Genomic DNA, 25,607 nt, shown 5'->3' on the forward strand with positions numbered 1-25,607 from the left:
TTTATTTATCCTTGTTTTCCCTGAATATAGAAGCCACCATAACTAAACCGTGCTGTAATTCAAATACATGTTTAACTACATAGTTAAAAAAATGAAAAGCAAATTTAAAAAAAAGTAAGTGAACTTAGCACTAAACCACAGCATATTTCCAAATGAAACTCCTACAGAATCATTACACTGCCTGTGTGGTGGGATAAAATGAAAATTACTTCCATGAACATTTTTCAGCAAAATGACAGCACTCTATAAATATATTTATATGCATATATATAGATATATATATGTTAACGTAAAATTGGCTAATATCACTTGAACCTTATTCCTCTCTAGAATATCCTTGTTTACACAGTGATTACCTTTGGTTTACATCAGTACAAATGAGAAAAGGAACATGCTTACCACTTACAGACAATATTCTCAAATGTAACCTCTGTAAAAAACACATTTTACGTTATTTTTTTCCTTCTCATATTGAAAGCTGTACTTGGTATCTATCTTTGTTGTGATTTTTTTCTTTTGTGGGAAGGATGATTAAATTAATTTCAGTAGCTGTTGAAATTTTCAAAAGTAGAAAAAAAAATTTATTATATAGTATAGCTTTGAACTAAACAGATAGTTTTGTCCAAAAGTCATATTTCTGAATTGTTTGGAAACAAACTGTACATGGCACAAAAAAAGCCCACAATATTATAAGAAAAGATAATCCCACATTTCACCTGAGATTCTAAAATTTAAAAAAGAAAAAAGAGAAATCTTCTTTCTGTGAAGAAGTGAACTCCACACATTAGAAAGACAATTCTTTTCTAGCTAAAACAGTACTAGATTCATTAATGAAGGCAGATATCAGTGATTTATCCTACTTGTTATTACTCCTTTGAAGCCAAATGCTCAGTGTAGATTAGTAGAATTCCTAGCAGTCACAGAAAACACCACTGTTACAGCTGGAGAAGAAAATGTTGGCAAAATATGGGAGAGTCATGGTTAACCTCAGGAAGAACGAGTTCTTCAATTAAAAAAATGGGAGTTTCTGCACTGCAGTAATTTTATATCCCCCATTTAAAATGAAATAATGATCAAACAATTTGCTGTGCAGATGCATTCTCATTGCATTAACTGTGGCAGAGTGAACAAGTTCTAACAATATGGTGATTAAAACTGGTCATATTTCAATCCAGAGCTAGAAAAGACTGAAAGGTTTCAGTAGATAAGTACTGCAAGAAAGCATCTTTCATCTTTCTCTAACTGTCTGGAAGCAGACCAGGTCAGTAGTAACCAGAAATTTTTATTGTCCTGAATAAAGATCTTCTGAAGTTTGTTTTCTTGGTGAAATGAAGATGCAGTTTCAGTTCCATGTACCAGTAAACCTGGTAAAACCCCTGTTGTCAGGGGCTTTGTGGGCTATCTCAGCACACTAGCAGGAGTTCAGCGTTCAGGACTGTGCATTTACATCTCACCCCTAAGAATATTCCGCTGGAGGACAGGTTGGGAAAGCTTGCTGTGGGAATGTCTGAAGGACAAACAGTACTAAAGTCACACATGCTAAATTAACATGTAAAATATACAAATTATTTCAAATAATTACACTTTTTTATTTGACACGTTGAGACCTGCTACAGACCTGCTAAGCGTCTTTAGAGGCTGCAGGAAATATACTCTAAGTCACATGATGCATGATATGAATGTCAAACTGCAGAGCGTAGGAAGACTCTGCTTTAGCTGCACCTTCTGCACTATTCTTGCTGGTTTGTCTTTTGTAAGAGAGTTATATTAACACTCAGTGAGAACCTTATATTGCTTGTTTCTGAATTTGAACGAGTAAGGAAAAAGTCTGCATTAAATTTAGAAAGAAGGACTTGCCTTCTTTCTTTATTAGTGTAAATAATCTTGCTTCTAGTCAATACCAACCTCAGAGCTGCCAGACTTATGGGAAATGATAAGTAGACCTCTGCTTTGCATGTAGGAGAAAAAGGCAGGAGGGAAAATCCCTCTAATTTGTTTGTGTGAATTATAGTATTTCTCTTTTGCACAGTGCTTGAGGTAGTCTCGATGAGGAGCTGTTGTTCCAGTTTTGGAAATGATGCCCTGTAGTGAATCTAAGCATATCTACAAAACTGGAGGCAAAGAGAAGGCTGGCTGATGGGAGGGCAGGAACAGCACACATCACTGTGCAAACAGGCTCAGGACTCCTGTCTGAGTAAAATATAGCTTTCAACATGGTAGACTGACTGAAATAATTTTTTCATAAGATCTTGAATCACTCAGCTCTATCTAGATGTTATTCCTCCTACTGAGAGCTTCTCTGTGGGACTGCTCAGGCAATAGCTGAATTAATGAGCTAAATTTGTGAAACCAGAGCACTTAGTTAATGCCACAGAGACAGCTCAGGTTAGGCTCATCCTGCTTCTTTGAGCAGTCTAGGCAGATGGGCATGTAAAATAAATTTGGGGTGAGAGGGAATTTTTTGCTAATTATCCTGCAACTAATCAGTTAAATTTCTGAACTGCATGCCTGATACTCATTTATTCTCTTCTAGCTTCAGATTCTGTAAATATCTTCCCAATCGAAACCAGCCTGTATTCCCAGAGACCTTAGAATACTTTCAAAGAATCACTGAAAACATCACTGGTGGCAAGGACTGCTTGTGACCCTCTGCCCTCCAAATTCAGCCTGAATATGACCCTGCAGGATTTTCCCATGTACTGAGAAAATCAAAATGTTCTAGAGCAGACTGGCAACTTGCCCTCTTGCTTTTATGTCCCTATCACAGCATGTGCACTGATGACGAAAGAGATGGGAGCCTATGAAGTTAACTCTGTACTTGATATGTATGTATCTTGCAAGTATGACAGGCAGGAACCTTAGTTACAGATTTTTGCTTTTGCTCTTGAACAATGGTAAAAGGATATGTTGGACAAGAGAATCTACTTGACTATTTTCAAAGTTCAAAATGTATTTTTGGAGAGCTGGGAAAGAATAAAAATAACTCCAGATTCAAGATATTTAATCTTTTAGAGTATGAAAAAAACCCTGAAAGTCTTGAAAAACAAAGAGGTTTAAGAAAATAAGCCAGATACATAAACATTTCTTGAAAGTTGCTGCTCATGCTACCAAGAAAACCATGGAGTCACTTTGCACACATGACAATGTCACTTCCTAGTAAAAAACTGTAACTTGATGAAGACTTTTCACTCTGAAGGCAGGAGCATGAAGATGCTTTTCTATGGTGCTCACAAATAAGCCTAACCTTGGGCAAGCATGAAGCTGATTATAAGAAAGCTGACTAGAAGGAAATCAAAGAAATTAAAAGGACACACATTAGAAGTGTTCTTGCTGCAAATGAACCACATTTTGAACTCTAATGGATTCTGGTTTGGCTATAGTGTTGTGTGCAAGCTTCAATTGTAATGTTTTATGCACATGTAATGGTAGGTTAAAGTTACATGTTTATTAAAAGAAAAGCTACAAGGCTTAGCCAATATATGATCATCCTAGATAAAAGCTGATTCACTTTGGCCCAAGGGCAGAATCACTGGGATAAATCCTACTAAGCGCTAAAATCAGAAAGAATCAAAGCTACAAATCTGGCATGCAAGAGCTTTAATCTAGAAGCACTATATACATTGTATTATAGTTTTGATTTTAATGTACTCGTTGCTTGAGGAAAAACCATCTGCTTTACATTATGCCTGTGGTGCAGAGTACATTGATTTCATCACATCTCTGTACAGTATAACAATAAATGGACTGTGAACCATTCTTCAAATAACTTCTTTAAGAATATAACAACTGGTATAATATTTCAAGGTATGAAAACACAACAAGAATGAAATAGAATAACTGCAAAAATGCACTTTGAAAGCATGATTCAGAATGATATTGATCATCTTTCATTTATTTTATTGTCCATTTTGATGGTTGGCTATCTTCAGCTGTCACTGAAAAAAATTCATTCGAAACCTTCACTTTGTTCCTGCTTTAGAGATACTGTATTATATTCAGAAGAGATATTGATCTTCTGCAACATGAAAAATGCAGGATGTGTCCTGTGTTTTTGTTTTATTTTTTTTTTAGAAGAAAGTTATTACTTAAACACTAAGGAAAAAAATTAGGGAACTTCAGATTTCCAAGAATAGATTAAGGCAGAAAAAATTTCTAGACTTTACAAATAGCTGGGTTTAGAAAAAGTTGTCAGGTTGCTTTCTGGAATAGGACTTTCAGAACAAAATAAAATACCCAAAACAAACACAAAAGCACAGTGCTTGCAAGGCTTGCAAGGGTTTTGCAAAAGAAGGCAGTAATCTGTTTGGACACAGAAGCAAATCTGACTATCTGGAACTTTTGGAAAAGCAGCATAGATGTGACGATGAGCATAATGTTACACAAGCTATATAATTGTGCAGACATTATCTACAGCATAGGGTGACATACATGGTTATTATGCTCTTTCAGTAGCAGCCGAAACAATACTGAACTGGACTTAAGTGACTGCATGATGTGAGGAGCAAGCCCTTAAATCCTATTGTTCTGTCACTGTATGATTCCCCTGCTTTGGAGGATAAATAATCATTGACCAACCACAATTAGGTGAGTGATTAGAAAATTTGTCCTAGCCATCAGAAAAATTCAATGGTGCTTGATAACTGTGTGTGGGATGGTATGACCATATTCCTTTAACACTGAAGGTCTAGCTCTGGTGACCTAGGAGTTCTTCTCAACTGATATTGGAGAGCCTTTCTGTTTACACTAGACCAGACTCCAGTATCTGAATCACTCTCCAGACTTCACTTTACTGTACGTCAAGATCTTTGCAGACAATAACAACTGAAGTATGGGCATTAAGCTCACATGTAGATTCTAAAATTAGACTGATGCTACTCCCCACCCTTTCAGTCTGCTGTTGTTACTATTGCACTTCTTTTTCAATTGTATGAGTCAAGACAGCACTAAGTAATGGCCATGCAGACTAGCTGGCGCTGATCGTTCTGATTCATCCATGAGTCTGTAAGTCAAAAGAAGTTTCAAATGCTCAGTAAAATGGTCTCACATGCTGAGGTCTGCATACATGGAATATGAAAACACTTTTTACTCAGCTTTAATTAAAGGGCCTCACGTCTACATGGGGATCTATAGAGTAGTTACATTTTATCACTGGAATAATCTCCTGTGTTTTGAGTGAGCCCCACTACATGACAGTGCTTCACAAGTAAGCAACCAGGAATGCAGATTCCCCATTTCCATCAAGAGCTAGCCATACTTATGAGAGAAAGTGAACAGCACACTTTGGAATGGAATCTGCTGCTGCAAATGCAATAAAAGGAAAATAGGTAATCTTTTGCATGGGAGTCCACTGATTCTCCCTGCTCAAACCAGAAAGGTCCATCTCTAGCAGGTTCTATGATTGCGCCTGACTCTGTCAGGAGAGAGAATACCTGAGCTCTTCTGTGAGTACATCAAATAAGCTACATTTCTTTGAACCTATTTTGACATATTTGTGAAGACAGAAAAAACAGGAAATGCCTAGCAAAACAAGAAATGTAGGTAAGAGAACCCCAAACTAGTTTACGTTTACATTTCTTACTTTACATTTTATTTTAACCTGGGACTGAAAACGATTCTGATACAGGAGATCATCGAATCATAGAGTATCTCAAGTTGAAAGGAGCCCATAAATGATCATGTTATACCCTAAGCCTTCATTTTTCACGTGTGTGGACGAAGCACACTTCTTTCACTGCAGTAGGCAGAGGAAGTGACCATACATTCAAGTTCCCTTTTTGGTACCTAAAAGAAGACTATGAAACTAAATGAAATCACTTTTGTGTGGCGTGGCATTGTAGATATTCTTTTCTTCTTCAATGTAATTCAGTGGGTCTCAGCATACAGCAGAATCCAATTAAATCATGATAAACATAGGTTCAAATAGGAGAGAGGGCTTTAACAAAACTAGTCAAAGCAATGGGAAAGGACTGCTAAGTGGGTCAAGGGGATAAAGCAAAATATTATGTTGTCTTTACACTAAACACAAAGGAGTCTGATGACCCGACCTTACCTGACATCTGTCGGGACCCAGATGTCAGAACATATCTGTAATGTTCGGAGTCTGGTACAAGTGGTCAGTGGCTGTATGACTTCAAAGGACAGTCATCCCCAAGCAAAATGTGTTGTATGAAGAAAACCCCTTAAGTAAATGACCTTTCTGATAAAGACCATGTTGGTATTTCAGGTAAATCAGACAGTGCTTAAAAAAAAAAAAAAAAAAAAAAGGGCAGTAAAACCCTAATGAATGCTCCTGCATTTGGCATAAAGCCAAAGAAAAATGTTGTACCACTGCTTTTCAGAGAAAGTGAAGTTACTATTCAATTCATGGGTGTGGGATAATTGTTTTGCACTTCTTTGAAGCCAAACTTTTTAAAAGGCAATTTAAAGCATCAAGTAAATTGCATGTATTTTGAAAATAAAATACCTTTTATTGACAACAAGACATTTGGCCAGGAGGAAATCTATAAAAGGAGAATATTTATAGGCAGAAGTGATAAGAGGGTTTTCTAAAGATTAGAACTCTATAAAATACAATCTTTTGGGGGGGGGTTATTTGTGATTCTTACTACATCTATTCTAACAAGCTGATTTCAGTGGGAATTTGGTTCCTGTGTGTTTATACATATATACATATATATATATATGTATATAAAACTGCCTGATTCCCCTATGAGCCCAGATCTTGGTGAATGATAGGAGTTATCAGACTTATTGACTTTATAGGGGAGATGCAGATTTTCAGTAAACTTCCTGGAATCTCTTTGCTCATATTTTAACTTTATTTAGAGTAAAGTCTTCTCCTGGATAGATAGTCTGAACAATTTAATCACTTGCAACAGCTAATATGAGGGCTTACATTGTGCACATGTCCCAGGTGAGTTGTCTGAATTTTTTCAGTCACAGATCAGCCAGTTTGTAGAACTGTGAGGCATTGTCCAGAGAATTTTTTGGCCTGGTCAGCAAACTTGTCTTTAGCCAATTACCTCATCTGCAAACTGAAAGATTACTCAGAACAAGAAATAGGAGATAAGAGTGAAGCAGTTATGGCAGAGCTCCTATTGGAGAAGTGGATGCATCATCTATGAAAAATATCCAGCTGTGTTCCAGCTAGCTGATGCTACCCAGAAACATGCAAAGGATATGCCTGAGGAATCACAAGGAGCTTTGAAAGACTTTGCTTCAACAATATCTTTTCAGAAATGTTCTTCCTCCTTACCAGGGCAGAGACCTGGAGAAAAAAGAGTTAGCACAGAAAACTAAGCTGAGTGCCAGCAGTTTCAGCAGAGGTGAAGTGCTGGGCTCACTTTATCTGGCTTTTGTGCTTGCCTAAGGCAGCCTGGACCAATTGCTGTAACACCCACTGGTACTGGCAGACAGCCTACACTCTGCACTGTAAAAGCTTTCTGGTCAACTTTTTTATTCCCTGTCACAGAGAGGGAAATAGGTAAGATGTCACTAGCAGCAACAAATGGATGATTCCAAAGGCCTTTTGCTCCCAGAACACTTAGAAGTGGGGTGCACCCTAGTTGAATATGTTGGATAATTGATAGAATGGTTTTATATTGAAGGCTGAGCACCAGAGGCCAGAACTGATGTGCTACCAGGTGGTTATTTGGACATAAGTGCTATGTTTTCTTCAGGGAGATGAGATTGTCAATTTTTTGCATGTAAAAATGTCAGTTGCTTCTGCATTCCAGATGCCTTGGTGATACAATTATCTCTTTCAAATTTTAAAAAAAAATTTATCAGTACAACATAGACCAATTATGAACACAAAACAACTGTGACCTGGAGGTGGATTAAAAAGATGTTATTAAATTCAGTTTTGCCCTCCTGATTTTCATGTCTGTGAGAGGGTACTTAACTCAAACTGATTGCCTATCAACATCGTAAACAAATCCACATGTTGATCATGTCAGAATGTAAAAGAGATTAATTATTTAATAATTTTTTTCCTAATACTCCTCAACAATGTGTAGATGCCACAATGTGGCAGTGATTCATATACATGGAATAGGCACCAATCTCTCCTGGCCTACCAACTGCTGCTGTAAAAGGTTGGGAAATTGCTAATGTACATACATTGTATAGCCTATAGCTAAAATGGCACTAGATGCCTGTGTTTAGGTACCTGAATATCTTCCAATGCATCATTCATCAATGTGAGTAGGAGACTGAATTTATGAGTTCAGAATTTCAAGATTTATTTGTGTAACCAGTAGCTATGTACACCCTAAGTAATTAAACAGCTTATACCTTAAGTCATGCTCTTGATATTCTGTAAAATACAGAAGAAAGGTATGTCTAGCATTACATCTGGTAACAGGTCCTTTCCCTTTGCAACAGTGAAGTATTTCAAATAGTCACTTTTCATTCCTCAGACTTAAGAGCAAAATGGATGATGACATTATTGCTGAGCGAGAAAGAAAATATGCATACCAGTAAGAGTGTGTCAGGAGATTGCTAATTGCTGTGTCAGTAGATTGCAAAGGGTTCAGTTTCTCAGTGAAGGGCAGAGACTACATTCTTTAAAACTACACAGATGCTGAGGAAAAGCTGAGTGGCTGAGGAAAAAAACCAGAAATTAGGAACAACACAAAAGCTGATTTCTCCACCTGTAGAAAAGATAATCTTCCAAAGGTGTTTAGAAAATAAAACACATTTTTTTCTATTGCCTCAACCTCTTTAAATAGTATATCATCATTTATGAAAAACATCTGCCAAGGAGTGACAGGACTGAAATGTGGAAAGAGCCCTGGTTTTGTTCTATTATCATCAGTTTCTATCTTCCCTTCTTTGATGCTGAAACAGTTGTAGCACAGATCAGAAAAATAAGGTTAAGAAATTACCACAGTCAGTGTTTTCCAAGGTATATATATTCATTTTTTAAATGAACATAAGAGCTTTTCTCTGTTTTGAGTGAATGACAATCATCTCCATCTTCAGAGGCAGTAACCATTACTGCTGGGAGGGGAACAAAGTTAGAAGACCCAGAGGTGACATTCAATGCCAGAGACTGCCAGAATTGTTTTAGGTGTATGTGGACAGTACAGTTATTTTCACAAATATGTTCTGTATTTTTCTACGTGGGCAGGCAGAAATGATCTCTTTCCTGAGGCATATACTTCCTAAATAAGGTAGGCCACTTCTAAACTCACCTGTCAGCTTTAAACAAGGTAATTTTCTTACTTTGCAGACTGAACCAAATCCACTGTGACTGGGCCTCCAGGTGAGGAAGAACAGTCAACGGCACAGACACTGGCAGGGATAGAGTGGAACACAGAATGTCAGTGGGTAAATCTATACTTATCTTTTTGTTTGCTTTTTTTTCCTATAGGCCAAAAGGGTTCCGCAAACATTGTCTGAAATACTGAGAACTGGCAAATATAGGATTTACATGCAATTTTTGTGAAGAATCTCAGATAACTTATGCTGCAGTTTGTCAAGTTCCACGAGGTAAAATAATATCATAAGCAAAGGAAGATGTATGTTCAGCTGCTATAGAGCATTTTGATGATAGCTGAGAACACCTTCTGCAGGCTGAGACATGACACACACAGGTTGTCAACTAGGGAGTAAACACCTTCTCTTTCCAATTATTCTGGATGAATTTTGAAATGTTTGTGTGAGTAATTTCCAAAGGTTTTGTATGATTTTCAAAAATACATGAAACCACAAAGCAAAGGCAATTTGGTAGGAATCTATGAGCCTTTTAAAAGCACAGAAGCAAGCACCCACTCTTGGGCTGTGCACACATGGTTTTTCCATAGAATGAAAGGCCCCAGTCATGGACTAAGCAGAATCATGAATTAAAGATGGGAGAAACCCATTAAGTCATACAATTTGTTCCCAGAGTACAAGCTAGTTTAGTCTAGGTCCGAGTGTCCTACACAATGGCATTTCTAACTACCTCCCAAGAGACCATTACTAGATGTCTTATTACTCCCCAAGCTTCCTTAATATTGTGTTTTATCTTTCTTTCACGATGTTATCTAACAGCTCCCTGCTGCATCCTCTTCTGTCAGAACAGATCTCCCTCACCTTTTTATCTTGATTGTTTTGGAATTGCAGACTGTCACCTCTTTCAAAGTATGAAGAAAAAAAAGGAATTCTTAGTGATGGAGAAAGAGACACTGGATATGCACTTGACATGAGTTTGCAACATAATATTCAGCAAAACCAAACCAATAAAAATTTGGCATGCATAAGGAATTTCTTCATATAAAGAAGGAGGTAAGAGATTTTCCCATGTGTGTATGTCTCTAATATGATGAACAGTCAATTCAACTAATGTCTCTTTGTCCAGCACTGACATAGCAGACTATATTCGCTTTCAGAAAAACAAACAAACAAAAAACCACCACTCCTTCTCCCTCAAAAAAACCCCCAGCTTGCTGAAACAAAAGTCTTTTGGAAACACAATAATAAAAATGTTACAAGGGGAAGGCTTGGGGATTTTTATTGAAGAATTATCCTGTCAAGAAAAAAAATAGTATCTTGTCACCTGTCACTTCTGCTGGATCAGTCTACTTCTTTTTACTTGTCTCTTCATACCAATTATTTTATAGCATGGTGTATGGAAATACCAGTCCCTGAATACATATTGTTCAAATTGACTAAGGGTAATACTCAAGAAATATTTTGTTGTGTGGCTGTCTGGAAGGCAGTATCTTGAGATAACTACAAAAAGAGACTAGAGGGAAGCAATGAAGAGCAGAAAAAGACAGGATGAATGAAGGGAAATCTTTCTCCCAAGGGAGAGCTAATACAGGCCTGCTGGGCTCTTGAGTCAATAGGAGGTACCACAGTTGTCCTAGTCAGACAGATGAAGCTTTTATACAACAACAAGGAATCCCGTTCTGTCAGTGAGAGATGATGTAAGAGGTCTTTGCATCATTCTGTGACTCACTAGTAATGTTTCTGTTTACTGATTTGAATAAATCAGTTGAATAAAGTTAGCCAGGTGATGTACTTCTACTAAATGCTCTGCTGTGAAATAGCCACTTTGAAGGTTCCTTGCTGATAAGCAGTGATTAAACACTCTGATCACAAGCTGTAGAAAACCATAGGTCATAGCTTGTTTATGCTGCTCCCCAGAAAATGCTTAGAAGACCAATGACAAGACTTTATACGAGCAGGGTAAAGAGCGCAATATAGATATAATTCAAAGCACTTGACTATTTTTAGTTTCTAGTGTGCCTAAAAACAGGATTTGAAACATTATGAATCAGAAAAATCAGAACAGGATGCAATTTATCCTGCAAGACCGACAATGTTAGCCTAAAGACTTCTTTAATGTGATCTTAATGGCACTGTACTGACATTCATCTGATGTGAATGATTTTGTTTAGGCAGACTAACAAAAAAAAAGGCACAGAGCCTGCACTGTGGTTACAAATGAGTATGATCCCAGAAGCAGATAAGTAGCTGATTTGCTCCAAAAGGGGCAGGATCTCAAAATACATTCATGGTGGGTGAGACTTTTTTAATCTCCAGCCAAGAGTTACTATATTTTCTCCTTCTGCTACTAGGCAAAATGTGCCTGGATATTTTACAGTGTGTCATAAATTAAAGAACACCAAAGGGACCTTTCCTCTTTATTATAGCAATCCACACCAAAACCACAGTCTGATTTTATATTGTAAATAAAACAACATATCTGGTTTCTAATTCCAGCGAGCTGAGCAGCTAGTTGTTAATGTGGCCCTGGAAAAGCATTTCATGCATGATTTAAGAAGCTGAGTGTAGATAATTGTATCTGAAATTATACCACTAAAAATATAGTCTGGTAAATGAGAGGTCAAGTACTGGCTTCTGAGGGATGGAAGGAGATTCCTTCATTGTTTGTTGCATGCAATTTCTAAAGAAGTGTTTCTCAAATTCTGGTTTACAACTAGGAAGTTATAAAAGGTTTCAAAGACTTAAGGGGTGGGAGAAGTATGTACAAGTTCTATTCCTCTAACGTGGAGAATGACGAGTGAATACGAGTGGGTTGTAACACCTGGCTGGGTACGTTTATCTTAGCCAGAGAATTGCTACCTACCTCTCCCTGCTGGCAGTGGTTTGGTTCTTCCTCGGCAGAAGAATTGACTCAGAGACTGACAGGCCAAAAAGTTGAGAAAGTTTACTTGAGAGAAGACATTACTCAGAAGCAATTGGCAAAGCGAGAGCTGAACTATTGCTTTGAGTTTGGCACAGGGGCAAGGTCCCTTTTCCCAGCATGGAGGGGGCAGAGGAGGAACAGTGATGACAAGGGGCAGTCCCAAGACAGGTATTCTACTTGCCAACTCTGCTGTTAGACAGACGGTCAAGGTCTAAAAAAAACCAAACAAATCAACCTCTCCTCTAAAGCTTAATAAAGAAGTATTATTCAAAAATTCCCTTTATGCTGCAAAGTAGGAAAAGCTGTTTAAGCTAACACATATAAATATATATGTTAGGTGTCTGTGTTACTCTCAGTGCTCTGAGTTGCTATAGCAGGAACCACTCACTCTCTGCCATGGTAAAGAGAACAGACATCAAAGCAAGGAACAGAGGCCAGTGAGAAGTTGCAAAGAACAGTAGCAAAGAAGTGTGGCAAAGCTACAAAAAGCAGATAAGCAACTTAGCAACTGTTCAGATTAGGTCCTGTTACCCAACAGATTTTATCAATTGAGGGCTGCTACTTTAATGATATTTCAAAGTAGACAAGAACTGACCCAGCAGTTGTCACATTAGAAGAAAACTGATTCTAAAATAGTTTGGTATTTGCTTTAGGCATTAGGTGTTGTAAATCATCCTGTTTACCTAACTTGTTGGAATTTTCTTTCTTCCCCCCACCCTTAAATAACAACGTTAAGTGGTCTGTGTTTGCAAGTGGCTCATTTTGAACATCAATTCAGATCTGTTATTCTAAGTTCCTGGGTGGAAGCTTAACTGGTGTGTTTGTTGTGATGCTCCACATTTGAATGCAGTCCTTCCTGATGCCAGTCAAGCCCTGGTAGAAAGCTTGTACTAGAACCACAAGGCTATTGCATAAAAGGGAGTCACCAGTCAGACAAGTCTGGTCTAGGAGCTTACAGTTGGCTCTGGGCCCTGTGGTGTGAGCATTACTTAGCACTCTAGATCTCCCTGCACTGTCTGTACAGGAGTTAAGAGCCTTGGCAGCAATTCCGAGCCATATTTGTCCTTTGCATATCCTATTAGTGACTTCAGCTACTGTGCAGCGTAGCGGCAGGAGTCTAGCTACCTTGTTCCCTGACAAAACGGGCAACTGCTCCAGCCATGAAGCAACTGTTCCTGCTCTACAGACTCCCATAGGCTAAACTCATCCGCCTTTACCATCTGGGAGCAATCTGCCAAAGTGATTTGAAGAGACTTTCATATTATGGCCCTTCTGCAGAAGCTACACAGTTGTGCTCATTCAGAAGCAGCAGAGGCTACAAACAATATTGGTAATATCTAAACCTTAAGCTTAAATTGATCTTCTTGTACTATTATCTATTGGAGCAAGTTCTGTGTAAGGTTTATAGGACCCCTGAGAGCGCGTAGGCAAGTGTTTCCATTAATATACAAATATCTTAGTTCCAAAAATAAATAAAAGCAATGAAAAATGTTCCAATGGTACATCCACTCAACTCTGGATCTTTTGCCACATGTTTCACTTTTGTCCAGATTCTAGCATTAGAGAGCAATGGGCATGCTGACTTCAAAGCACTTTGAACTTTCCTAAGTTTTGAAGTCACAGCTGAGTCAGAAAATCTGTATCTTTTTCATGTGTAGCAAGAAAGATTTTAAATGCTGGTTTTAGATGTCTGCAAAACAAGGAGGGAATGAAACAAACTCGATGAGTGTGACTTCATACAGCTGTATTTGAGGGGAGACGCAAGAGTTCAGAAACATGCTGATGAGGTTTATCTACATTCTTTAAACTGATCATTTCCACATTTTTTTCTGCTTAACAATAATATTCTTGGTCAGAAGATCCTGTGATTTTTATTTGACTTTGTAATATTAAAATTTGAATACAAAGTTAGCAATTTTTTTAATGCCTGAGAATTTCCTTTTACTTATTTTGTTAAGAACTATTGAGGGACTGAAAATAAATTTGAGCCATAAAGCTAAGTACATAAAAGTTTACATACTGACAAAAAGTCTAGGTCTGAAGTTGAACGCAGATCCTTCTTTATACTGAATGAGGCATCACAGCCTCTTATTATCCTTTTAAGGTTTGATTAGATGCCAGTATAATTAGAACATTCTTTGGCACTTATCATGTGTCTTCATGATCACAGGCTGCTTTGTGTGAATGCATGTGCATGTTATGCAGCAATGCTACCACCACACACCATGGACTCACAAATGCTATACCATTTTGTCCAGTAACTTTAGGGACTTCTGCAAGCAAAGAACTGTTTTATTTAATGATTGGCACTACTGTGAACTCCTACCAGCTCTTGGCATTGTATTTGAAGCTCTACAAGTAGAAAGTCATTCTGCTCTTACTCCACAGTTCTATTTATAACTTGGAAGTGCAACTTGCAGTTTTGTAGAAAAAGGTCTCAGAGACACCTATGATTTTAATGTTGATGAGAACTTGGAAAATATGTGCTTTAAAAACCTATATAGCAGCATGGACAGCTAAAAATCAAAAGGAATAAACTCTCTGATAAGGCCATTTATAGCATATTTCAGCTGCAGAGATTCTTCATCTACTGCAGATGTAAAACCAAGTATGAAAGTCATGCTGTTTTGTTTCATTTGTGGGCTTTTACATTTAAACCTCCATCCAAAATGGATTACATTTACCCTCTAGAGAATAAAAAAGATGCTGATGAAGAGCTGAACAAGTGTCTAATTGCTGGGTCACAGACTGCCCTGGGCACATCCAGGCAATTATGATCATACATAACCTTCAAAACAGTGTTAAAATATCTGCTGAAGTTATTAATTCCTGAATGTTGTTCACAATTTTATTTATATCCAGGCTGGATTCAAGAGAAGATAAGAGCCTGTTGGCTTTGGTATAAATCATAAAAATATTTAGGGTCGAGGAACTCTTTCTCAAAGACTCTCTGCTTTGGAAACTAAAGTGTATATAGCTTTATTTAATGCTAATAACCTTGTCTGCTGGACATTGGATAGAAAGGTCAGGTTATGGAGAAGAAACTCCATTATCCCATTGACTGATCACATTTTTGATTTCACATACACAGTTGTTGATGGCTTACTATTATGGTTCTTCTTTACCTGTCAGGAAGACAAACGTCAAGAGTTTGCTAAAGTGGAAGAATGGGTGTTTCTCTATAGAGCTGGCTCAGATTCTCTGGTAAGTAATCAAAGTGAGTATTGGTCCCTGGAAAGAAGGAAAATGAAATAGGGGAAAACAAACAGTGCCCCATGCTAGAACTTATTACATGTTCAGATTTTGTAAAGTGTACAGTGGGTGGAATTTCAGTATTAGTTTTAGATGTCAACATTTATTCTAGATGCCTAAAACTGTTTTGGTCTATTATTACTTATTTAGGACTACAAGTGTCAGCTATAGAGAAGGATGCTTAGGCAGAGAGGAAAAAAGGTAGGAAGATAATTTGTCAAATTCATCAATGAAAGAATAAAAATATTAAAAGTGGAATCAGGCTCTTACTCCAGACAAAACCTTTAACCTAACTTACTAAGCTAGTTCTCAGATGAACAAAATCACCTGAAAATAAAGCAGCTCTCAGATTAAGTGTGTGAGTGGAAAAAATAGTTGCTCATGAGGAAAATCTTCAAAAGTTTTCCAAAGCTTCAAAATCTTTTCAAATAGCTCAAAAGAACTATTTGGGAAAGCTTCCCTCTGACAGAGCCTTGAGTAATTGATGACTTCTACCAACAAACTGCCTGACTCTACCAACATCACTGAGCTTTTGATGCAGTGGCCTACTGCAAGTTAGGGACCACCATGGTCGTTAACTTCCATGTTGAATTAGAAATAGAACCAAGCTTCATTAATCATAAAGAAAATGGATTTCTCCAGAAGAAAGCATCTCTCTCCTTCAAACAAAACTGGACAGTGAGGTCCTATGCTTCTGGGAATAGGCTGATGTGTGTCTTGAAACTTTTAACAAATGCAACAGACTACAAAAAAAGTATGACCAGTGTTGCTTATATTATTGCTTGATTATTTCCAGATGTTACTTAATAGATTTGAAGTCTTGTTGAATTAGTCCAGTATCTTGGTATGTCTTTTTGTACTATGCAAGAACAGTAAGCCACAGGACTGACATACAGAGTTCACAGCCTAGCACGGATTCTGGATAAGACGTGTCAACGCATTACAAGACAATAGTGTAGTTGAAACCAATTAAATTCATCTTCTCATTAAATTTGGTAAACCGCATGGGGGGTTACAGTGAAACATTTGCTTCAGCATTACACTTGATTTTAAAAGGTTATCATGCAAAGACAACGTAGCACACAGAAAACAGCAATATTAGTAAATAGAAAGAAACAAAAAGAATTGTTTCCTTAACTTAAAGTCACTATTTATGAACCGGCAGTAAACAGTGAATAGGTTACTAATCGCCAGCTACAGATCACAAAAGAGAACATGCTTCTTTCTAGCAGCATCTATGCAGAAATCATTCCTACCTCAAAACTGTTCAACTGTGAATTTACTGTGACTAAGCAATGAATATAAGAGCCTTCCAACTACTAATTGTGGCTTACTATTTACAAACTTTATTTATAAACTCATTTTCATGCAAGTATAAAATACTAATTCCATGGACAAATACACATTTGTTCACCACTCTAAATTATATACATTGTATTTGCATCTAATATTCAGAGAAGTGCAAAGTCCACAGTGACGTAAATAACAAGTTTTGTAAACTATTAGATGACAAGCTCTCAAAAGATAGTAGTAACAGTATGATAATGTACTTTTGTTGTATACTGCTGAAATCAAACATTTTTGCAGTAAAAGAACATACATTTCAGCTACATTCAAGTGATTATTTTATTACCATGTATTATGTCTTACAAACTTCAGTGGAGATGAGCAAGAGCGCTACAGAACCATACGTTAATGCGAGAGGTGTATTGCATGGTATGTGCAGGCATAGCAAAGGAGAGATAAGAACTGGAAAGAAAAACAAGGTAAGAAAACTTGTACAAAAATGGACAGTAATACTGACTAACACTGGGTTATAATCTTACTTAAAGCAGACCTGAAGGGCTAATAGAGATCCAATTCAGAAACACCTGTGCACTGTAGGTACAGTTTGGTGCAGATCAAGAGTGCACTAATACAGTCAACGTTTTACGCTTAAGATAATGCACAAAATACGCTGATATGCATATAAACAACTAATTTGTTTACATTAAGTAGAGCAGCACAGTTTTAGTACTGCATCCTTGGCACTTAGTGATAGGACAACATGTATTTGGTTTAACTAAATTCACAAACAGGATATATACTGGTTTTGTAAGATGGAAAACATACATTATCCCTTTGAACCTTCCAGTTTTACAGCATTATTCTAATTTTCAAGTTCAAATGCCAACATGATACACTAGCTAGATATGGAAGACGTTTCAGATATTGGCTTAAAACAAGACCTTCAATAAAAAAAAATTACAGAATCAAAAATTAATTCAAATGATACTAAGTAAATCTGTTACTGATGTAATTTGTGCTGAAAACAAATTCTGAAACTTTAAAAGAAAAAAGCAACCTCGTAATACAACCCACAATGTCTTTACGGGTTTTTCCTGAATAGTAATTGCTTCCTTAATGTCCCTTTCATATATGGTAATTTTACTTAAAAGAACTGCTGAAGTTATTAATCTGAACATTTGTAACTGAGTTAGAAGTTTGGCCTAGCATATCATATCACACAGAATGGAAGAAAATATGCTCTTCTTCAAAGGAGCATGTTTCAGCTATGAAAGAATTCCAGTTTTATGTGATTGTCCTTTATTAAACAATATTAACAACTGTCTGGAGAGAGTCAACTTACTTTTGCCTGTTTAAAACAAACTGGCTAAATTGCCATTTTATATTACATATAACAAATGTAATACAATTGTTCTTAACATATGGTGATGTAACACTTTAAAATTAACTGTTTAAAATATTTTACAAAGACATTTTATTATATATGAACTATACAACACACAAGAGTATGAAATATTTTGAACATATACACACTTCTGTATTTTTTATGTAGACTATTATTTTGCACCAAACATTGGTGTCAGCAATTTAACAATCCTCTCAGATAAAAGCAAAACGAAACCTCAGAATGTTTAGTGGATGTGTTTAGGTTTTTTCTTTCCTGAAAATAAAACATATTAGAAGGAGAATTTCTCTAATGACTTTTCTTTCCCCAATTTCATATTTTGGACAAAGTTTTTCAAATGGATCAACATACACAAAAAAGAATAACCTCTTGCAGTGCAATTTGCCAGAGATAAAGTTTAAACCAAAACTGACTCTTTCCCCACTAGTAACATTGAAAATGTAATCCTTTTCAATATCCGTTTTAATGAAAATATTTGCATAGAGCAGCCTTGTATTATTTCTAAAGAACATTATGAGCGTTTTAACACAAGATAAGGCACATGTTTTTCAGCATTAATAATCTAAAACTAATCCTGAGGATCTGCTCCTCCCCCTCAGCAAAATCTGCTTTTTTAATATACCCTGTATTACCTGAAGAAAGCAGAAAAGCAGTATAGAATAAACCCAAACTCTTTAGCTGAACTAAATTCAGAACATCAACAACTCCTGATAATAGTGTAACAAATCCACAGATAAAGAGTTAAGTCACTCTCTAAACAAATTATCGTTAGAGGGAAAGAAAAAAGATACAGCCAGTAGCACTGTAGATGTTAGCTAAAAGTTCACAGACTACGGATGACATTTATAGTGAGTTTTGCTAAAATAAGCTCCCATCAGAAACAAGGTAGCTAAATTGTGAGGCACTTAAGGTTGACATGAAAAGGAGGAATGCAAGGGGTCTGTTTCATAGAAAACCTGAAGTTGCATATCATATCCTTGTATTAAGCCTTCTATTAAAGTGCTAGAAATGGAGACTTAAAACAAAAGGATTTAAATACAAAATAAGTGATTAAAGAGCTTAGTATGCATTAAAATGAAGTGCTTTTGACTCTTATGAATTTAGAGCTTTTTAATAGATTTTAAAAAATAAAGTTTGGAAATAATCCACGTGTGAAATCATCTTCCTTGTGCCATCGATGCTATTTGTAAAGTGCCCAATTATTTTCTAAACAACAAAACCATTTGCCTTATCTTATGTTGTATAGCATGACATACTGTGTAGTACATATGTAATCCATACTGCAATGACACAGTCAATCTGATGGAAAACAGCACATGCATACTTTTAGTCAGAAGTTTAATTCCACCTGTCACACTAAAAACCCAGGTCTTAGATTACATATCCACCAGTATATAGTGCAACCAACCTCGTATTCTCCAAATGTAATTTAGCTGTTAAAGTCTGATGCTCAAAGAGAGACTTATCAAGCTTTTCCTCAGAGCAGCCTGACGCCCAGACAAAATCACAGATGGAGCTCTAGATCTGAATCACATAAATCCACTAGATGCCAAATCTGAGAAGGATCTGGGTTCTTTCGGATGATGATGAGGTTGAAGATGTGTGGCAGTCTGTGCATTACTGATCACATCTAACTGAGAGGGATATGATTCATTTACGTTTCCTCCATTGAAACTGTTTGGGAACTGGCAGGAGAAAAAAGAGAATATAAATGGTTAGTGTGGGAAACCAATTTATTTATAAGTATTTAAAAATCCTCCTAGAGACCCATACTGGATGAAATAATCTTAAAATACATTGATTAGCTGTAAAACTTTTTCTTTTTAATGATAAATGAGAAGTTAGTTTGCATTAAAGCAGGGACTGAATCATCATGAAAACTTACCCATGCTGAAGTCAGCAGAAGCCCTACTTCTGGCTAAGTAAAAAACCAGTTCTATTATCTAAAGCATAATATAGTTTCCATTTCTAGCAAGTACAGTCTGACTGAGCACTCCTAACTGTCACATTCAGCTGTTACGTTTTAAAAGGAACCTATTTACATCTTTCCATGTCTGCAATGGCATCCAGATTTTACAGCTCTTCCAGGAATGCACATGCAGTCCTATTGGTAAGCTGAAGTGCACTGCGTTCAATCCACTGGCTGAACTACCGCAGGGCGGGTTTTTTTGACAAAGGGTCTTCATATTGACAACGCCAAGTAAGAGCAATGAATGGCTTTCATCAGTTTTAACATAATTGTTCATAGGATTATTTTAATCAACTGATGTAATGCTTCCTGTCATGCTATGGAAAAGTCACTTTATCTACAAAATACTCCCTTCAGTAAAAGACAAATGCAAAGAAAATACAACAAAGTATTTTAAACATTTCCATCATCTCTTCAAGAGTAGCTTATATCTTAAGTACTCATTCATTCAAGATTTGTCCTCGAAAACATGTCTTACAGATTCATTCATTCATTCATCTATCAAAATATGCTGGGGTTTGGTTCTTTTTTTCCTTCAACATAAGCATTGAAATGTGACTAACTGTGCACAGTTCTGCTAAGTTTTTAACAACAAGACTATAGCCATGTGAATTAAGTTTTTAATCAAGGTTGACATACTTTTAAAGACAGCTACGACAGCATACCTTAGGATTACTTTTGACAGAAGCAGATTACTTCAATATTCTTCAACAAGATGACCATGCTCATTTAAATTTTTAAGAACATTCTTGACACAGAATCTAGTACTTAAGAAGTACTAGTACTGCTTAATAAAGGAATACTGACCCCAAACAAGCAGCCAAACTAGGCCTTTCTGTCCACATCCATCACTGAAAATGATTTTAGACTACATTGGATATGATCCTACCACAATTACAAGTTAGGCAGAAGGCAGATGACCACAACAGACCCTTCTGCCTTTCTAATCCTCTAGTCTTTTCATGTAGAAATCAATGGGAGTTAGAAGTCTGAGGAAAGGATAGCAATCATGGCTTGTGCAGCAACATCTGTCCTCTCTCTAGACTCTAACCCCTGACAGGGATGTCAGTGTGCTAAATCCAGCCACAAAGACTGTCCTACTTTGGTTTGGCTGTGTGAACATAGGCTCAGACAGCAGTATCCTATCTGCTTAGTCGCATGAGGCTTCTGCTTATGCAGTGCTACGCAGCCCCACAAAGCACAGGAATACCCTAACAAAAAGGGCTGAATTTGCCTCTGGACAACTTAAATAAAGATAATTTTTCACAAAGTGGCCTTTGTTCATTTTTTACAACAACAAACTAAATGCAATATTGTTATTGCAGCACAGCATTCTTGTAAATATGAAGCAATAGACAATATCTTTTTCAGAGGTGCTGTCTTAGTCATTAAACTTTTTACAGGTAGATGTGAAGAAAATGTAAGGAAGAAAATAACAAAAAGGGGTCATGATTAAGGTAGTGTAACAACAAAATAATCTGCAAAATGAATGTAATTGAAACCAAATATTAAAAATAAAGAAATGAGAAATGGAATTGTGAATGCACTTGTTCAAAACTGATGTATCACACCGGTATAGCTTTTGTGAAAAGAGCAATTCTTTGTCGTTATACAGGCAAACTTGGATGACCCTGGAACTGCTCTGCAATCCTATTATCAAGCACTACGAAAGACTAATAACACTGATACAGCCAGGCAACATACAGCCATGCAGTGCTCAAGTTCACACACTGCAGTTCGTCAAAGTCACTTCACGCTATTTCAGCCCTTGGGCACTCAGGGAGAAGCTATTCATCTTGCTGAACTATTCTGTATTTTAGGTAAATTTCTGCAATTCTGCAATTATTTTTTTTTCCAGTAGCGAAGCAGTTTTCAAAGGGTATGTTTTGTACTTGTATTAAGCATATCAAAAACCTGGATATGTTCTAATTGCATTCCTCACCTTTGCCTTGCACAGGTTAAATGCCAATTAATACTTTAATTCTGTAAATGCTTATGCATGTGCATAAGCATTTGCAGGATCAGTACTTCAGAACATTAACTCATTGAGGAAGGAAAAACAAAGAATTGTAGCTCTGTACTTGAGCAGCATTAACAGAAATAAATGGTACAATTGAAAGTACTTCAACAAAGGTTATTCAGTATCAGGAATTTGTAATTATTTTTTTATTTTCAAGTTAATTTTACCTATGAAGTACTGTATTTAAAACTGTAGTGTGTGCTACTGCCAGGGTGCTCTCTTCTAAAGCTTTTATTGTGCATTCTCCTTTGTGAAAAAGGTCTAACTTATTGCAAATATAACTTTTTCCTACTCTCTTGTCTTCAGCAGATAATTCAGACAGCAGCTTGAGGAACTAGTTGACTTTCACTGAGAGCAATATATAATTTTTTTTTTGCAGTAATATTGTGTGCAGGAGTACAATAGTTCATATTTCATGCCATTCCTATATTATAATCTAATACTTTCAGTAATCCTAAAATCATTGAGGAACCTGAGTAGCTAGAGAATACTAACACTTTAAAAACAAGATTTTTTTTTCATACTTACAACATATTTAATGAAAATCAGTGTGCCAAGCAATATTACTGACATCAGTCCACTCCTCTAAAAAAGGTGTATAAACAAATTCCAAGCTTTTGATCAATCTACTTTTGTTTTGTTCCTACCAGGAAAATTACTGGTAGGTACAACAGACCAGTTCACTCACTCTTGATTAATATGGCCAACGAGAGCTATCAGGCTGCAGATACACATACATATAAACTTGACCAAATGCAACTCTCCAATATAATGAACAAATAAAGCAAAGACATTCACACACTGCTAAACCATCTGTCTCAAACTCAGCAATTCATTCATGACAAACTCTGCACCCTCTTAGCCACCCAAAACAATATAAACTCAATTCAAAATGCAAGCAATGCAGCAAGGCTGTTTACCATACCTTGTTCACCAATGTTTGTTGTTGATTTGTCATTATAGGATCATATTGCATTTGATCCACGCAGCTGGGCTGTGCCTGGTACATAGAAACAGCGCCTGCATAGCAAGTTTGAGGAGTTAGCATAACCGACTCAGAGTTTATCCCACACTCAAGATTTTCAGGGACTTGCTGCAAACAACTGAGAAAATCCTCAAAGTTGGAAGAAGCAGAATAGGTCGATCTGTCAAAAGCTGATGCAGGGAAATCCATTTGAGCAAAATTAGAAAGCTGTGGCATCATTACTGTGGGTTGCTTATAAGGAATAAACTCTTGCCTACACTCATAAGGAGAAGTGTTCACTTCTGATTTGTAAGAGAACTCAGATGCAGTGGCATGCATGCCAGGGAACATGTATTGCTGGGGCTGCTGCTGCTGAGAGCAGCCAAGAGGCATGCTGATGCCAGAGCTCCAATTTGTGAACATCCCATTGACTTGCATATGTTTCATCTTTTGACAGAGCTGCTGCTGTTGTTGCTGTTGTTGCTGCTGCTCCACGAGCTGTTTCTGGTGCTGATGAAGTTGATGTGGATCTAAGTCTTGCTGTACCAAGCAGCCTTCATTCTGGACCAATGGCTGCTGCTGGTTACACTCTGAATATAAAAAGTCAGATTTATTTAAGGAATCCTGAACATAAGTCAGGATTTCATCAGTTATGTTGATGTCCCCAATGTCATCCACATCAGATAATTCAGTTTTAAAGAACTCCTCATCCTGCTGAATACACTTTAGATCTTCAAAGTCAATACCCAGATTTTTCATTATGCTGTACAAATCACTGGTTTTGTTATCCTGAAAGAGTGCTGCACTGTCTTCAGGAAGTTCAACAGTACTGTCCTGGGAACACTCCATCAGCTCCCGTTTGAGAATGTTGTGACTTCCAGCAGGTAGGAGATTATCTGTCCAACCACTGCTAACAACACCGCCCAGTTCATCCCTACTGTCCGCAAAGAAGTTCCGCTCAAAGGAAAGTTTATGTGATGCTGGAGGGCACAGATAAACAGACTCATCTTGCCTTAACATGACACCGAGGAGGGAGTTTGGATCAACAGAATCATTGTGTAGCGTTGCTTTGGCTCCTTTTCCCGCTGTGCTTTTACTCTTCGTCTGAGAGGGATCCATAAGGCTTGACATAGGGAAAGATACCTCATATAACACAGCCTCACCAGTGGCAAACATGAAGGGCAACTTCATGTTACGCTTCCGTAGATGTTCTGCCCCTTCTTCATCTCTGAAAATAAATCAGATATGTGCTATAATACTGCACTACTAAACAGTTACCGTAATCTTTTTGTCCTCCGGAATTAATATAAAAAACCTGAACTATTCTATTTGTAGGCATTTTTCAAATTCCTGCCTATTCCAGCTCAACTTGCCTGAGTTAAACCAACAGGCAGATTATGAAATAAGGAGCTTATAACTGTAATACCACATTTACATATTACATTTCTAATTAAATCTAGATAGCATACACCATTTTCTGTGCATTATGGGCTGAAATAAAAATAAATGGGCTTTGTTCCATGCATTACGCTTTTCCTGGTGTAGCAAGTAAATGAATACTTGAAGTATCTCTTTTTCTCCATTTTTACAGACTCCTTAGCAAAATTATTTAACCTGTATGAAAATGCTGAATTCTATATTAATTAGAAGTCAGTTCAACACCATAAAGGACTGAATTTCTTTATATTATTTGTTGGTGAAATCCAGCTGCAGTTGGATTTCTCAGTTTTTGCTAATGAAGATACCGAACTAAAAATAGGGTGGATGGAATAACTTTGTCCTTGTACCACTGCCCTTACTCTCTACATGAAATCAATGTCTAAAGTTTTACTCAAAAACAACTATGCCACATAAGTACTGAAATATCAGAATTTTTTTAAGTGTTTGTTAGCAAATTTAAAGGTTTTCTTTTTGGAATTCAGAATCTAAAGGGTGTTTATTAAAAACAAAGAAATCCTTTCTGAATATAAACAGTTTCAAAAGGTTTCAGTTTTTGAAGTATACTACTTCATGCAGTAATGACTTACGTAAGAGGTCTTTGCGTGGCAATGATGTAATCTGGTCTTCCATTTTTGTAGACAAGACGAGCATTTGCCTGTACCCAGGCCCATCGATTTTCTTTGGTTAGAAGCCTAAATACAGTCATTCCACTCTCACCTGTCTTCATCACTAGAGTTAAAGAGTAAGCATACTGTTTACTGTCCAGCAAACAAAACCACGAAAATCTCTATGACAGTCATAAAAGCAATCCCATCTATGTAGCAATTTTACAAATCTCATGTCCTCAATCACCCAATTCTGTGGGGCACTAATGCATTTCCAGTGAAACAGGATGACTGATCACTTTAAGAGGTCTAATTTACTGGTAAAATAAAAGTCTAAAGTGCAAGCAATTGTAGGATATCCACTACAGACTGGCAGCATTCTGTATTGAGCTTCATCCTTTATTTCTTCAATAACACAAATGAATAAATATTAGAACTTGTAAGTGACAAAAGCCTAAGACTCTCCTGTTTCCAAAAAGTGACTATTACTTAAGCAGTTAGAAAACACATTCGTTCTGAATCC

General features: G+C 36.9%; 1 protein-coding gene across 1 annotated transcript in view; it reads right to left on the reverse strand.

Annotated features, from left to right (window-relative positions):
• Nucleotides 1–16,717: 16,717 nt before the first annotated feature.
• Nucleotides 16,718–25,607, reverse strand: part of AHR (aryl hydrocarbon receptor) — a 59,523-nt gene continuing 50,633 nt past the window's right edge. Inside the window, 4 exon segments of the mRNA XM_017836275.1 lie at nt 16,718–19,689; nt 19,691–19,771; nt 23,001–24,267; nt 25,067–25,208. Coding sequence (XP_017691764.1) covers nt 19,591–19,689; nt 19,691–19,771; nt 23,001–24,267; nt 25,067–25,208 — 1,589 coding nt within the window. The 3' untranslated portion in view covers nt 16,718–19,590.

This window comes from Lepidothrix coronata, unplaced genomic scaffold, assembly GCF_001604755.1.
Source record: "Lepidothrix coronata isolate B3197 unplaced genomic scaffold, Lepidothrix_coronata-1.0 Scaffold273, whole genome shotgun sequence".
Taxonomy (NCBI): Eukaryota; Metazoa; Chordata; class Aves; order Passeriformes; family Pipridae; genus Lepidothrix; species Lepidothrix coronata.